We start from the raw sequence: 18,803 nt of genomic DNA on the forward strand, positions 1-18,803 counted from the left end.
ATACAAAAAACAAAAATGATAAAAAAAACCTAAAGTAAAAATAACTTTTCTAAAAACACCTTAAGGAGTCAATGTGATGTGATTTTAAAATCAGTTTAACCAGTTAAGAACATAGTTATTGAGTAATATTTTATTCAATAAAAATTTATGCAATTATTATTATTATAACCACATTTATTATATACTCATTATTAATCTAAAGGATAAAATAAGTAAAGTTATTGTAATAAGTCACAGAATAACTCACATAATTAATGTCGAACAAACTTTCCCATGCTTTTAAACCTCGTTTTTTTTTCTATTTTTCTATATGTATAATTTTTTTATTTTAAAACACTCACTCAAAGCTTATGAGACTGCACCGATGGGCTCTAAAAACTCTATTCAATATTATCAATTTTAAATTACCTATTAAATTAAATTCATTTGATCAAACTTTACTTTTTTATTAATAATCATGTTTACTAAGGCTTTAGTTATATTATTTATTGCACCACAGATATATTAGATCACATAACCACTAAGGCGTAATGATAGAAATTTAAAAAAATAAATTAATTAAAGAATAAATAAATAATATTAGGATTAAAAATTAGTTTATATTTTTTTCATGCATTAGCATTGCATCTATTTCACACTAGTGTAAGAGTAAAAATGTGCATCAAATTACATAACATAAATCAATTGTGAAACTAAAATAAACTCTGTTGTTTTACCTTTAGATCTTAGATTACCACTTTAGATGACTATCATCCTATGATTTACAAAGAACCTAATAGTAACTTGCTAGTAACCTAGCAACTAATGGTAACTAATTAAAACTTGCTTAACCGTATACTTTTATATCAATTCGTCTTTTTGTTTGGAAATTAGGTTTAAATCTAGTTCTTCTATTTATATGTACTTTCTTAATACCAATTCTTCATTTGATCATGTTTCTCTTTAATGTCTAGCGAGGTATTCCACAGGAAAGTGGGACAGGCATGTAACCCACCATTTCAGACTTTGTTCATATTTTGTAAAAATGGTCACTTAAATTACATATAACAAAACTTTAGCACTGATATCAAATGATTTCGGATATCAGTGCTAAATTTAGTATATTTTTATTAATTTTTTTTGTTTTACGGCCATTTTGATTTTACTATAAATATTGTTTTACAAGTTTCTGTTAAACTAAACACAAAATTAAGCTAAAACTAGAGACCACTTGTATCTCAATAAATTCATAAATTGCTTATAAAAGAAAACTGGTGATTAAGTGAAAATTATGACTGAGTTAATTTTTTGGATAAATGATATGTGTCTATGTATATGCGCCTTGTTCTTGAAGATGTTTTTTTTTTTAAATTATAATTAAGATACGAGAAAGCCTATAACAATCATCTCTACTTGGCCAGTGTAATAGAGAATTTTAAAAGAGCGTCTTTATTTTCTTCACCAACTTTTGATACCAAACCAAACCAACATCATATTTGCAGATACAATATTTTTCTACAATGATTTCTGGAAGATATTGTATTGAGGCAGTAAGGTTGAATGTTAGATTAAATTCCTTCTGCTCAAAAACTCTTTTAAGATTTATGTTTATTGCATCCTGTATCCTGTGAAAGGAGTTTCTTTGTGGTATCATTTCATGTAATACCATAAAGAAACTCCATTCACATTGCGTCCCAAAACCTTCAACATGATGGTATAAATTTAAAAAACACTAGCAATTTAGTATTGGCCAGGACAACCATCAGAAAGATAGTGCATTTTTGTGGTATTGAGAAACATTTCTTGCACAATTATGTGCAAGAAATGTTTCTCAATACCACATAAATAATTGCACCCTGATTATGTGCATTTACATAATTGATAACATTTTTAATTCCAGGTAAACGATTACATCTATTTCTTGCATTGAAAAAATCAACTTATCAAGATCATCAGCTTTTTTCTGATGTTAAACATTGGTCTCCTCAATAACATCATTTTTCAGATCTGTCGTGTTAACATTGAGGATAACTGAAAGCTTTAGATCTGTTGTGTTAACATTGAGGATAACTGAAAGCTTTTTTGACATTAGATCATTAGCTGGCATTAAATTTTTTTTTCAAGAAAAATTTTAGCATGTTGTTGAACCCCATTAAATTTTACTTTTAATACATCAAATTTATCAAAACTTTTTTTATATAATATTTTTTGTTTATAAGTTCTTTTTTTTATGCAATTTCTATATTTTCATAAAAAAATGTCCCAGAAAATCATCTTCACTGTTGTGGTCCTGTTAGGCACACCAATCATCTTTTTTTTCTTAACACTTCTTTTTGACATAAAGGACACATTATAAAACCAGGAATTGTGTCTACACTAATTGACACATCTTTTGCCAGTTGAATGTCGATTTCTTGCAAACCACCTATAAATATATTATAAATAGAAACAATTTGCGAAATTTAGGAAATAATTCATTTTAGAAATATAATAAAAAAATGAAAATATTTAAAACTAGTAAAAACTGGATGCAAGTTTTGTAAACAGAAGCACAATAATTTAAGAACAAATAAATTTACCTTTTATATTAGTTTTATGTTTTGCAAGTTAGCAAACCGGTAAAAGTTGCTCATAATGTAGACATATTATAAAACTAACAGTTAATATTGATAGACCAGATCTCCATAATAATAAATTTCTATCTCTCCCTGAATAGCTTGATATATATTTTAACTCGATTGATAAAGTGAACATCATTATATTACATGTCTTGATCTCCTACTTAGATAGTCAAATTTGTGACTCCCTAATCACCTTGTGTCTTTCTTGTGTCTTGTCTCTGACCCTAGATTTTATTTAGTTTTTTCTTTTTGAGATTAATGCTGTTCTGACCATGCTATGATCCCACTAAAATTTTTATCTTGCATTTCTTGAATGTCAGATTCAATGTTTCTACGCACTTCTTACTACAACCATCTTCCTACGACTGTATCATAGCACTTCTTTAGGCTGATTACAACTTTTATTACGATTTTCTTAGTGATAACATATGTTTAGTGAAGGTAGATGTTTTTAATCTTATTGCTGATAATGAAAATTTTGCCTCTGTAACAACCTTTTGGATTCAGTTAGAAGTGGAAACTTTATTTCTTTTTGACCAACTGCTTTTTCTAAGCATGTCATTTATCATTTCAATAAAAAAACTTACTTAAAAACAAATGTTGTTTTTTTCTTCCAATTCTTGATGCAATTGCAACTGTTGATATTCTGATATTAGCAACACTCTTACTTAGTCCTCTATTTTTTGGATGCTTCTTTACTGCCTCATTTCACTTTCCTAGAAATAATATATACATTTCATAGCAGTTACCATTTGCTAAGTTAGTATTTCTTTTATTTGCACGCACAATTACAAATAACTTTGTTTAAATGGGTTTATAAAAGCATCCTTAAAAGCATTCTACATAATTAAATGATTTTGAATATGGTCTATAACTTAATGTTTGTCTGGATTTCAATAAAGAGGATATAGAACATTTTACCATTTGGCTATTTGGTATGTACCAAATATTATCCAGAAATAAAAAATTCAAATAGGGATTTAAAACTAATTTAAAAAAAATCAATTATAGTATGTTACAAGATGCTTACAATATCAATAAAAAAATATATTTATACAGGATATTTATACATGCTATTTTTAGTGTATATGAACTAAAAATTGAAATCGTATTTAAAAAACTTTTTCTTTCGCTTAAATGCCTTTTTTTATTATTTAACACAAATTTATAAAAAAAGTAATAAAAAAATAATAAAAGTTAAAACTAAAAGTTAAAAGCCAATGGTGTAGAAAAGTAGAAAAAAATAAATATATATCGCCTACAAAAATGTAAAGATTTAAACATGTAGTAAAGTATATAAGAAAATCTCCGAACAATAATAAAAGATGAAAATTGTGCATGTGAAAATTAAAACAAGGCTGAGCAATGAATTTAAGATAATACAGCATAAAAGTTTTTTGATAATGATAATAATATGAAAATAAGCGGATAAACAACATATTAAAGAATACTGTAATAAGATTAACTAAATTCTAAAATAAGAGCAGATAAATTTTAGCCAAATAAGTGGTTAAACGATTATTTTTGGGTGATATAACAATAATAAGTCATGATATAAAAACGATGTTTGAAGCGGGAAAAAATATAGTTTAGAAATAAAGCTTTCTCTACGATCCGAATTAAAAGTAACTTTGAGACCATATCTAAATCGAAATTTCCAAAAAGTAAAGCTTTCTCTACGGTACGAATTAAACGTAATTTTGAGACGATAACAAAACAACAATGAAAAGACGTTCATCAACAAAACACGTCGAAAGCCGCTAGTTAAAAACAATCGCTATTATATGTATATATATATATATATATATATATATATATATATATATATATATATATATATTTATATATATATATATATATATATATATATATATATATATATAAATAAAAGCTACAATACAAAATTATATGTATATGAACCCAAAATTCAAAACTCAATCACACATGATAACCTCATATACATGGCATACAAATATACATTACACCTATGCACCCTTATGCACATATAGCCTGTTTACAACGTTTGCATGGTTTTTGTTCTTTATTAACTTGTTCGCAACGTCACCCAAGCTACCAAGAAATTGTTTTTAAAACACAATTTTTTATGTCGCGGGGTAAAGCATAAGTGGCGATGACGTTTGTCTGACGGGATAAACTAGTTATAAGTGCTGATCCTCATCGAAACGCCAGTAATAATAGACGCGACTCTGAGGAGATGTTTATTACTTAATCACTACACAAATTATGTTTACACATTGGCATTAATGTTTTTCTTTCCATTCTGAGGCCTTTCATTGTTGTATGCATACTTTTTATTTTTTAATCTATTTTTTGTTTTATTTACTTTTTGTTTGGTGATATATTTTTTGTTTATCTTAGTTCATATTAGTATTTATATAACAATTTATTTTTTATTATTATTGTTAGTACTGTTTAGATGCATTGTCTGTCATATTTTAAATATTCCTCTATTAATCTTTATTTTTGTCTTGACAACTGTCAAAATAAGCTTTGATTGAAAAATAATTCTCCTTTATTCTAATGTACTTCATTTCTTCTTTCAGGCGTTCACTGCTCGTGTGTGACCATTCTGCGAATTTTATATATGTCAGAATTATATACATGCCAACGTTTATAAATAATTACACTATGTAACATTCTTATACTATTTCTCTAAAAATAAATAGAAAATATTTATTATTCCACAACAACATTGATTTTGTGACCCTTACTAAAAGATTTTGAAATTTGTATGTTTTAAAGAAAGCTATGGATTTTCCTACGTTAACTTTTTAAAACAATATAGAACAAAAAATACTGTGCATTCTTCTAGAATATTCATGAACTGCTGGAAGTATTTAAAAGTTCCAAGAATTTTCTAGAACTTTTAAGAAAATTTTTTAAGTTTTCCAGAATGTTTTTAAACAGTCCAAAATAAGAAATACAAATATAAAATCCCAAGTGATTCCAACATTTAAGTTCATGTTATTGGTGGAAAAAGAAATTAAACCCTTGGAATTAGGGAAAATGAGGTCGACAATAATTTACCAACCTCAATCTTTTTGAGGTCCGCATTAGGTCGGCAAAAAAAAAATTGATACAAAGGTCTTACCATTAAACATAGAAATAAGGTTGGCATTCTTTTGTTGACCTCAAACACTATTAGATTGGCAGTTAGGTCAGCATTGCCAAATGCTGACCCTAATTCGGAGGGTTGCAAATTCTATTTGAATAGAAATAATTAAGCTTAAAAACCATTATAGAGGTGTTTGCATCCATCAGATAAATTTCACTATTTTATTAATTAAGTAAAGATTATAAAAGCACTTCAGCATGCCAGGGGGGATTAAGACAAGTCTAGGGCACTGCATTTTACATACATATAATGCAAGAAAGCTCAAATTGACAAGTTGAACAACTGATACTTCCTTAGATGTATTTTATTTTGTTAAACTTCTATGATTTAGTTATATAACTGAAAAAGTTTCCATTTATATTGATCTCATATATTGATGTATTATGATGTATATTTATATTGATGCACTATGTAGTACATTTATATTGATGTACTTATTATGATGTACTATGATGTACATGCTATAATGTACTATGATGTACATTTATATTGATGTACTATAATGTACATTTAAGTTGATGTACTATAATGCATATTTATGTTGATGTACTATGATATACATTTATATTGATGAACTACGATGCACATTTAAGTTAATTTACTATGATGTACATTTATATTAATGTACTATGATGAACATTTATACTGATGTACTATGATGTACATTTAAGTTGATGTACTATGATGTACATTTTTGTTGATGTACTATGATATACATTTATGTTGATGTACTATGATGTGAATTTATATTGATGTACTATAGAAAAATATACTCTATACTGTACCTTGTATTAGTTTATATGTGAAATTTCTTGCCTTAAAATTTATATAATTAGTTGTAAACGCAATTTTACAGGGTGGTATAGCCAAGACATTTGCAGCCTCACAATTCAGTGAAAATAAATAAACCATTCAAGCAACTAAGTCCGGAGCCCTGAAGTCCCTATTTTAGCATGGAGTTCGAAATCTCAGAAGTTCATAAAAAGTTTTGAGACTCAGGGATTCCTTTTTTTTTATTTTTTATTTTATTAATGTTATTAATGTGCTTTAAAAAGACATAGTCTTATCACAAAGCACTTCAAATGAGCATTTAACTGGAAAGTTCATCTCCGTCTTTACGAGTTCTGTTTATTTGACCAGCTGGAGTATTGGTTTGTAGTTTCCTACATTGCAGAAATTTTTTAAATCACATTTTAAAATTGTAGATGGACAAATGCTAATACGCGAAATGCCACACAACAAATGCTTGCTAAGAGTTGCTGTTAGTATGAATGTTATACATATTTTCAAAGATGTGCTGTTCACACTTTACAGCATGAATTAAATGATGCATTGAAGAGGCCCATAGTAAAACATCTCATTAGTCATGCGAGAGAAGTTGTCAAAACTGCAAGATATTCTAAATGGGTTGACTTCTTAAGAGACCAAGCTCTATATCTAGTGCCAATTTTAGATCAGACTACTCGTTGGTATAGCCACTTTAACATGATTGAGAGGCTAATTAAGACAAGTTATATTTTTTAATTAAAGTTTATAAAACTAAAACTATTTTTATTCTTATTTTTTTCCAATTGGTATAATATAAACCCAATTATTTTAATGTTAATTACATTTTCGTTACTTGTTTTTTTTTTAATTTTTTTTAATGTAAATATTTCTTTATTAATCCTTTTTACTTAATTAGTTAATAACTTTGTATATATATTTAATGAAATCTTCGGTTTTTCTAGATTTGACCAGTAATTTAAAATCCGAACATACAAAAAGAAGTATATATATATATATATATATATATATATATATATATATATATATATATATATATATATATATATATATGTATATATATATATTTATATATATATATTTATATATATATATTTATGTATATATATTTATATATATACATATATATATATATATATATATACATATATATATATATATATATATATATATATATATATATATATATATATATATGTATATATATATATATATATATATATAAATATATATTTATTTATTTATTATGGGGTAGTCGAAAAAAGTTTCAAGTCTTTAAAACCATACCCCCTAAATTTTGGGCAAATATATAAAAAATAAGCCTCAAAAAGTTTGAGTTCTATCGAATCTTTTTTGACCCCTCCCCCCTCATCAAGCCAATAATTTAGGGGAAAAATGGTCATTTTTGGCCATCTTGAGGTAGGGGTAATTTTTTTTTTTTTTTAATATTTAAAATTATTTTAAAATATATAGTTTAAAAATATTTGGTTTTTTTGTTACCCCTCAAAAATCTTTGTTTGGTGGTATTGAAAATCATAAAAATTGGTAATTTTTTGAAATTTTTCAGTTATTCCTATTGTTATATATTTATATTTTGGTGCAACTTATGATATCATTTTGATTTTCCAATAGATAAATTAAACATAATAAAAATGAGTGAAGCACAACTTCAAAGAAAAACTTTTTATTATAAAACCATTTTATTGGTAAAACCAGATATATTAAGTAGAAACATTTTTATACTGGAATTACTAAACTACTGGTCACTAAAATACTTATTTAAAAATGTCTAAATCTTTCAGTTTAGATGTACAGCTTCCAACAGGCTTGGATACTCTTCAACATTTAATATATGATCACCAATTTAAACTTGCGCCAATATCAAACATATTTTTTTTTACCAATTCTAAAATTAAAAACTAAAACTATAATTATTTTCTAGAACTATATATATTTTCTGTAAATTAGGCATAAGAAAATCAGGAAGATTGTTCATAGCCTAAGAGTTTGAAAGATTATATATCCAACAGTGTACTTATATGAACAATTCTAAGCAAGGACTCTTCAATCGAATCTGATTTTGATTCAAGTGGTTCGTATTACATAGAAGTCTCTGAAAATCCAGATACAGTGAATGCAAAAACTCCAAAAGATATTTATGCGGGTAATGTTTCCCTTACTGCTACAGCCTGTGATATATCGCCAAATGTTTTACAGAACATAACAAATGCAATTCTATACCAATCAGATGTTGATCTTAAAGAAGTTAAAAGCAGCCAGTCTACTGCTTATAGAAAAATGAAAAAAGAAAATGAAAAAATGTCCATCAAACTAGGATATTTAGGTAGCCATTGATGCATCTCCATACCCATGTATAATTCATTTTGAAGGCAAGTACTTGTTTGAGCTAAACAAAGGAAAAGTATAAAAGAGGAATCAAATGGCTGCTTTAGTTAACATTAATGGAGAGACTTACCTACTTGGAGTACCTCCGCTAGCATCATCCACTAGTGAAGATCAGTTCTTAGGTAAACGAATTTAATTAAGGAGTACCAACTTATGTCAAAAACTAGAGGATTATGCTTTGATAAAACGTCATCCAATACTGGGACAAATAAAGGATCAGTTTCCAAGATATCTAAAGAACTAGATTAATATCTTCTCCAAATAGTCTGTAGATACCATGTGACTGAATTAAGAACGCTTCATATTCAGAAATTAGTGATCAATGACTAAACTAATTGACCTGATAATCCTCTATTCAAAAAGTCAAAAAATATTTTCGAAGGACCTAATTGACATTTTGCAGAGCTTATGTTGGTAAACCAGGTATTATAAGAGATGATAAAAAATGAGCTTGCAGAATTAGGTATCACTTATTTATCTCCTTTTACATATAAAGTATAAAAACTGGTGCTATTCATCATGCAATTTTTTAAGGAAAAGCAATTTATTATCAAAAGCTTCAACTTCTATACAATCAATTTGCTTTTGTTCAAAAAAATGATAAGCTGAAAACTGAAAATAAGCTTATAAGAATTTATTGTTTGCTTTTATGCAAAGTGGTGACTACAATCTGAGGATGTCATTAAAGCTCCGTTTCTTGATCTTACGGTCATACATCAGATGCATCTATACAAGAATGTATGTACAAACCCAATAGCTGTTGATGCTGTATTAGAGTCTCAATATAAGCATTGATTGCATTTGGATTCAACCATGATACCTCTAGCTTTGCTAGATGATGAGTTAGCATTAGAGGAGAAGGCAAAAAATGCATCAGCAATTTCTTCATTTAATATGTCCAGCTCTGACTACTATAAGCCTGGGAACAAAAGTAAAAGTTGATACTAAGGAAATTTATAACATGGATGCAAATATTGGTAAAAAAAACCCACCATCTTTGTCTGTCTTGGTTAACGATTTTTTATACCTGATTTTTGACATGATTGGACTTGATAAGCAACGAGTTGAAGACTGGCTCTCACTTACACTAAACTATTGGCATAATCAGGCATGTTTCAAAAGTATGCTGAAACTTTAATTTTTGTAAATGACCATCCAGAATAGTCTTTAGGTATGATGGGACGGTATATTCATAGATATTATGATGAAACTGAAACACAGAACAGATTGCTCAAAGTAGAAAAAGTTCAATCTGTATTTAGATCACCAAAACAAATATCCAGTACAATTTCGAAAAGTAAATTTAATGATGGCCTTGGTGTGATACAGAAAAAGATAAAGAGATAAACTTGATAACTTAATTAGATTGTCAAATGTTTTTTTTTTGTTATAAAATTTAAAATATACATTTATTTTTTTATTTACCCATATTCATGATGATTTTTCAGTATAAATAATTAGCAGTTTTTTAAATATAGGTAACTGGTATTCCAGTGGTCACAACCAACTACTGTTAATACTTTTTGGCAGAAATTCATTGCCCCCTCATGCATGAGGGGCCAATGAAGTTGGTTGCCACCTCAGGCATGTTTTGAGAACAAGCATAGGGGTCTGTGTGTTTATATATACAAACAGAGTTTATTAATTTATTTAATACATGTGTATATATACATGTGCGTGTATATATATATGTGTATATATATATATATATATATATATATATATATATATATATATATATATATATATATATATATATATATATATATATATATATATACATGTTGTTAGTGGTTATTTAATATACCTCACTCTGAATAGCTTAGCTCTAGTACAATTGACACAGCTAATATTATAATTAAAATTTTTGTCTTTTCAGATCACCTACTCAGATAGTCTTTATGATTTACTGATAACTTAGCTTGAACCAAGACTGCTGTGCTGAGAAGCACGTTGAATGCAGTACTTCCAGATTTGGATGTGAATTTGAGCCTTGAACCTCTTGATTTACATTACACTGCTAAATCTAGGAAGTCTACTCATTTCTGAAACTTTTTGAGTGATTTTTACTTTCTTTGCCTATTTATTATGCAATAGTTGTTTATTATCAGATAGAATGAATAAAAATTTAAAACTTTTCTTGTTCTGTCTCATTAAAAACGAAATTTCTTTGCATTGTGATGCCATAAAATCAACGTTTGTGCAAGCAAATTAAATGTAACACTCAATTTGTCAAATCACATTGCCAACCAATTGCCAATGTTAAACGCTTTATAGACTATTATTACTTTCTTAAAAACCAGCAACTAGAACATTTGCTTAAAAACCAGCAACTAGAACATTTGCTTAAAAACCAGCAACTAGAACATTTGCTTAAAACGTTCATCCTTCAAACGTTCATCATTCAAGGTATTGTTTTTAAACTTAAATTTTTTTTTTAAAGAAACAGTATATATGCAGATACAGACTTGTGCCAAACAATTGTATATTTTTAAACTATGTTTCGTTTCCTGAAAGAAAATCTTTTAAATAACTCTGAATTATGAAAAATACAAAATAATTGAAAAGTTGGACTTCAATCTAAAAACAAATAAAATTGCATCAGCTTTTATGAGGTATGTGATGGTTGACACAAATGAATTTACTTGTAATCAAGAACAATAAATATATATATATATTTGTTATATTTTTGTATGCTGTACAACTTTATATTTTTATATTGTTTAAAATTAATGATATTAAAATATTTATTACAAATTTCTCTAAAAGTCTTGCCAAATATTGGTACACACTAAATATAAAGAGCTGATCATTTAGAGAAATAAAAATAAAACAGCGTAATAAAAAAAACTAAATCTAAATAATGTTGATAAACATTATTTAGATAAACTTTGAACACCTGCATAATAAATACCTTTAAAATGACTTATAGTTATGCAACAATGTAACAAATGTCTTACCTAAAATAGAAAACAAAAATAAAGATTCTTCAGAAGAATGTTTTAAAGGATTCAGGTTAACAAGAAACTTTAACAAACTATTTTGGCTTTTATTGGTTAATCCACAAATCATTGATAAACAACTCTGCAACCTTTTATCAGCCATAATCTCTTCACTACTTAAACAATTGTATGCATATACAGATGCACAAAACTCCATTATTGTTAGATGGGCAAATTGATAATAATAACCTAGATTTGTTTCAATCCTTTCTATAAATCCAAAAAAATTGTCTTTATTTTCATCAAAGTCAATGATAAAAGCTTGAATGTCTTCTTTGGAAAAAATTACTTTATTTTCAACAAACAATTGATATGCAATTTTACAAATATTTAAAACATATTTTTTATTGCAGTCCTTTTCCATTATCTGATAAATTAATTCATTGCTTTTGATGATGTGCTTTTGCAAAAAGTATAAAAAAATATTTGCATACAAATCTGTCAATGTTGAAAAAGAATTTTTATCTACATTTTTTGAGACACTTATAATCTTACACATGGAAGATAAATAAAATGGAACAGAAGACATGGATTTTGCAACTGGAGATTCCTTTAAAGTTGCTTTCACAGCACCTTTTCTTTCTTCTAAAACATTATTTTCTATGTAATTATTTATTCCATTTTCATTAAATCCCATTATTTGAATGGTTAACTTATCACTATGTGTTGTAGATATATTTTGGTATTGATCAATTGCATAAACTCTACCAGCAAGTACATATTTGTATTTTTGAATTTCTTTTAAAGCATTAACAATTGGATAGTTATAACTTGAACTTGGATTTATTATTTCATTTAAATATTTAAATTCATCTAATCCATCAATTATAAACAGTGCAGGATGATTACCAATACTAAAATCATTTATAATATCTTTGTAGAAAACATTTAGTAATTCATTAATATTAGAGATATTTTGATACTGATTTAATCTCCTGCATTCCAAATAAAATACAAGTTTAACATTTTTCCAAATTTGATCATTTGACCAATCAAGCAAACATTTTCTAAGCAACCATGTTTTCCCAATACCAGCTATTCCAGATATTAATATTACAGATTTTTCTTTCATAAAAATTTCACTATATGGAATTGGTGTATAACGCAATTGCTTTTCAAGAAATTTCTTTCGCTCAACACTATAAACAGTATCTATTTGAGGAATAGCAGCATCAACGATACTTAAATCAACAAATTTATGCATTAGATCAATATTTGCAGGTAATTTTAATGGTGGTTGAATTTCATATATTTTTCCATAATTTGTAAGATAATGACTTTTAAGTGCTGTGCATATCTCAGATATATCTAAATACAATAACTCATCATCATCATCATCATCATCATCATCATCATCATCATCATCATCATCATCATCATCATCATCATCATCATCATCATCATCATCATCATCATCATCATCATCATCATCATCATCATCATCATCATCATCATCATCATCATCATCATCATCATCATCATCATTATCATCATCATCATCACCATCATCATCATCACCATCATCATCATCATCATCACCATCATCATCATCACCATCATCATCATCATCATCATCATCATCATCATCATCATCATCATCATCATCATCATCATCATCATCATCATCATCATCATCATCATCATCATCATCATCATCATCATCATCATCATCATCATCATCATCATCATCATCATCATCATTGTCATCATCATCATCATTTAAAGAAATAAATGATAGTTTTGTAAAGTTGAATATAATACTTCTAATAAACTTCTTAAAGTTAATTATAGTCATCATTTCTATATATACCATAGTTATTACTTATATTTATTACTATTAAAGATTAAATATGAGAATCAACTTAGAAAACATGAAATCATCATTCTTAACATTTTTTAAATAATTGTAGTTACACAATCAAGTATGTTATACAATCTGCTGTCTAGTTCTAAACAACATAATCATTTTTTTAAACTGCATTTATCTGCTTGAGGCCTGGTGATGAAGTCAACCTTTAATTAATCCTATAACTTTAAAACATAAATGACAAACAAGGCCACTATGCAGAGAAATGTTGAGCAAGGTACTACCAGTGGAAACATATTATTCTCTATTGTTTCTTTAATTTGTTAATTAAACATCCTTCTTGTTTAAAGCTAATGCACAACTATACAGGTTTGGTTGGGAAGCAGGTCCCAGTTTATTTCTGAATACACAAACAACATTTAGTCGCAACAACTTGGCCATGGCTTTTTAGACATTTTGAGAATATTTCAAAAATGAGCAAAAAAATCTTAACTTGACTGACGTGAGAAAATTACAAAAAAAATTTAACCAAAAAAAAAAGGAATGCTGAACGAAAAAAAAAATCTTAACTAAAACAAAGTAAATTACTTTTAGAATTAATAATTTCAAAACTTTACTCTTTTATAACTTTTTTATAAAACTAAGCAACACTCTTTTATATAAAGTAACAACTTACTATTAATGATCATTTATTTAATAAGGCAATAAACACATTTCAATTTATCAATGAGTATAATACAGTTTCTTTTATTTAAGAACTTAAGTTTTTTTTTAGCAAGATTCTAATAAAAATTAAAAAAACTAATTAAAAATTTTTAATTAAAAAGAAATTTATTTTATAACCATTTCATTTAAAGTATTCAAAATAATTCATCTTTTTAATGCAACTAAGGCATGGTACATGTTTTTCTGAAAAAAAATATTAGTTTTTTCAATTGCAATATATGTAAGTTTTTTAAAGTATTCAAAACAATTCATCTTCTCAATGCAACTAAGGTGTGGTACATGTTTTTCTGGAAAAAAAAAATTAGTTTTTTTAATTACAATATATTAGTTTTTTCATCAAAAAGTATGACATTTGGTTTGTATGGAAAGAATATTTTAACCAATATTATAATCTAGTAAAAGTAAATTATAATAATTTATTATAATCTGGTAAAAGTTATGCAACTATATCAAATCATCAAGCATAGTTTTTAACATAAGGCCCCTTGGGGCTTGGTTATAGATAAGTCTATGGATTTGACTTTTTCATAAAAGCGTGTATCGGTGTTTGTTTTCAATGAATGTATCTTGACATTTATAATCAGGTATTATTTGGGAAAATTATCCATAAAAAAACATTTTTTTATGAAAATTGAAGTTATTATTTTCAACCTAAATGAGTATGTTTAATAATAATGTCACGTTAGATTCAGATAAACTATAGTAGTGTTAATTTTTCTACAAAAGTCGTTTTTGCATAAATAATCATAACTTTTAGCCCCATTCGAAAAACTGTTTTCTGTATTTAGTATCATTTTTTAAATACTCGGGACTTATTCAACTATCTTGAAAAAACAACTTATTCCATTCAGAATGCGTAAACAATTAAAAAACAGAGGCAGAACACATTATAAATAACTTACTTTCATATCATAATCGTTTCATTTTTATATCAGTAATAAACTTAAATTAAAATTTTTCCTATTTTGCCATTATTTACAAATTTTTTGTTTACATAAATTAAATACCAATAAATAAAAAGTTGCTTGGTTTGCCACTAACAACCAATCAGATTTGTTTAAAACTATCAGCTTTTTTTTTTACGAGTTTGTTTAATCTATGTTTTAGTTACATTGAGTTAGCAAGATGAACAAGCGAAATAATTTAAAATATTTGAAACAAAATATCTTAGTAAGATGAACAAACGAAATAATTTGTTGAGTTAATATAGAAATATTAGAGCAATCTTTTGAGCTGTGATTTTAAAATGTTTAACAAAAATTCCATATTGTGTCCCTTAATCAGTGGTCTATAATGAACTGATCAATCAACTAGTATAGATGCTGACCTAAACTGTATACTAAGTATAAATTTAATAACTTTATATTTTACTTAACTGTTATTGTGTTGACTTAATGTTAACTATATTATAATGTTTTGATTGCTTGGAGGGGGCATTAGAGCTTGAAAAGGATCTAACTTCTGCTACAGCATGGGGCTCACAGTGGCTGGTGATTTTCAATACAGATAAAACTCAATTTTTTTCAGCCAATCGCTATCGCAATAATTTAGATCTTCCTATATTTTTGAACGGTGATGTACTTGATGAATCATCTACTTTTCATCTTCTAGAATTAACTCTTACTTCCGATCTTTTTTGGAAACACTTTATCGATTTGGATCGATACACTTTATTTTTCCGAAAAATATTTTTGAACGGTGATGTACTTGATGAATCATCAACTTTTCATCTTCTAGAATTAACTCTTACTTCCGATCTTTTTTGGAAACACTTATCCGATTCGGATCGAACACTTTATCGATTCGGATTCTATTCTCTATCTCTATAAATCTCAAATCCGGCCTTGTAGGGAATACTGTTGCCATATCTGGGGCGGATCTTCTAATGATACCCTGTCTCTTTTAGAAAAGGTGCAAAAACGCATTGTAAACATGGGTGGACCTGCTCTTGAAGCCAACCTCCAACCTTTATCACATCATTGTAATGTGGCTTCTCTTTCTCTTTTCGTTAAATACTATAATGGGCACTGCTCTAAAGAGCTAGCATCTCTTGTGCCATTTACTAAAATTCATTCTCATGTTACCTGTCATTCAATTAAGTCTTATCCTTTTTCTGTGACCGTTCCTAAGTGCTCCAAAAACTCTTATTTGTCTAGTTTTTTTTCTCGAACATCAGTTCTTTTGGAACTCGCTTCCTTCATCTTGCTTTCCTTATTTATATAATTTGCAATCCTTTAAGTCGTCTGTCAATCGTTATCTTGCTCTACAATCTTTATCTTTTCTTTTCCAATAACTTCCAACTTTAATTAGTCTATCTTGCACTACAATCTTCATCTTTTCTTTTCCAGTAACTTCCAATTTTAATTAGTGGTTGCTTGCAGCCTTGTTGGAAGCGAAGATGTTTAAAAATATATATATATATATATATATATATATATATATATATATATATATATATATATATATATATATATATTATAAGTTAATATATAAAAGGCATATTACATTCTAATTGAATTATAATTTCATTTTGTATTTTACGAACTAAAAGAAAGTTTTTATTGCATCAAGTTATTTGAAAGCAAACTTTTATGGTTAATCTAAAAAAGTGACTTGGTTTTTTAATTTTTATTGTTTGTGTTCTGTATGGACCTCTGGCATGGTGTTGGTTCATCTGTAATTCACTTTATATATTTGTATGTTTGTGTTTTTTAAGGAACACTGGCGCAGTACAAGTTCATCTGTAAGTTACTTTATATAAATGTATATTTGTGTTTTGTCAAACCTCTGGCAAGGTTTTTATCTACTCATACTTTACCATGTACTAATTATGTTTGTGTTCATGTTTTTTAATTCTTATATAACTTGCCAAACTTAATATAAATTTTAATAAAACTTTTGATTAGATAACATAGCATAAATAAGATGTAGATAACAAAAAATCATATCGCTCAGCTGATATTCTGTCATGTTGATTTGAAATGTTATCACTTATCAGTTTTCTGCTTTGAAGAAGACTTCTAGCTACATTGCCTGTTGTAGTACTACACTCCTAAACTATTGAATTTACAAAATCCCACTTAATTTCTGTACATTTGCAAATTATTTACTGTAAACTCTTCTTCCCTAACTTGAAGAACTTGAAGGCTGTCGTATACTCAGTTCATGAATATGCTTCAGCAACCACTATCATGAAGTAGTCAAATCCACAAAGTATGGCATGTAGTATCTTTGAAGACCTTAAATCAGATCCAACTATCGGAATTGTTGCTTCCCTTTCACACATAAAATAATTTGACTTTCCTGTTAAAGAACAATTTTTTGAAACTCAAAAAAAATCTGCTGTGTGATTTCAATTTCTTTACTTACAACAAATATAATAAACATTCTTTTATTGTTTTGCTGCATTAAAATAACTATTTGTGCATTCTTAAGTTCAAGAAAATTTCAACTGAGATATGACTTCAGCAATCAAAGCTGGACTGATTTGAATGTCAACCAATGAGTTAACTTGTTTAACTGGAGCGGAGAGCCATAAGACTCAAGTGTCAAATTAGAAGAAAAGTTCTTTGCAAATAAGTCAGCCTTATCCTTGGAAGTGATAATAAGATCAGCTCCATGAATGAGAGATGGAATGTTAGACCTACCTTTGTTAATGACGTTGTTTAAGATTTTTAAAAATTCTTTATAGCCTATCTTCTGAGATATGAGAGTTAGTAAACTGTGAAAATCCATTTTTCCGGCTTAGAACCTTATTAGATTGTTTTCTTGCAATAGTAAATAGGCGTTTGTTCACAAGAAATGTGTTCTTTTGAAAAAGATGAAAAAAAATAAATACAATTAGATATAGCAGCTACAAAAGAAGATAAAAATCATAGATTAGAATGAGGCTTGACTTAAGCAACAAGAAGGAAACAAAGCTTCCATTCTTGTCTGGATCAAGGAGGTTACGTAGGACATGCATTATTTTTTTTCAACATCTTTGCTTTCAACAAGGCTGCAAGCAACCACTATTAGAGCTGAAAGTTACAGGAAAAGAAAAGATCAAGTTTATAGAGCAACTTAACAATTGGCAGACAACTTAAAAGATTGCAAATTATATGAATCAGGAAAGCAAGATGAAGGAAGCGAACTTTTAAAGAATTGATGTTCAAGGAAAAAAACTAGACGAATAAAAGTACTTAGGAACAGTCACAGAAAAAGGATAAGACTTAATTGAATGACGAGTAACACAAGAATTAATTTTAGTAGTCGGCACAAGAGAAGCTAGCTCTTTAGAGCAGTGTCCATTATAGTATTTAAAGAATAGATAAAGAGAAGCAACATTACAAAGATGTGAT

General features: G+C 27.4%; 1 protein-coding gene across 2 annotated transcripts in view; it reads right to left on the minus strand.

Moving 5' to 3' along the window:
- The window catches only part of LOC136076755 (NACHT, LRR and PYD domains-containing protein 3-like), a 69,804-nt gene that overhangs the window by 22,133 nt on the left and 28,868 nt on the right, over positions 1-18,803 (minus strand). For both annotated transcript variants that reach the window (XM_065790186.1, XM_065790187.1), the window contains exon 4: positions 11,889-13,238. In XM_065790186.1, the coding sequence (XP_065646258.1) occupies positions 11,889-13,238 (1,350 nt within the window). The remainder of the gene's footprint in view (positions 1-11,888; positions 13,239-18,803) is intronic.

This window comes from Hydra vulgaris, chromosome 02 (assembly GCF_038396675.1).
Source record: "Hydra vulgaris chromosome 02, alternate assembly HydraT2T_AEP".
NCBI classification, from domain to species: Eukaryota; Metazoa; Cnidaria; class Hydrozoa; order Anthoathecata; family Hydridae; genus Hydra; species Hydra vulgaris.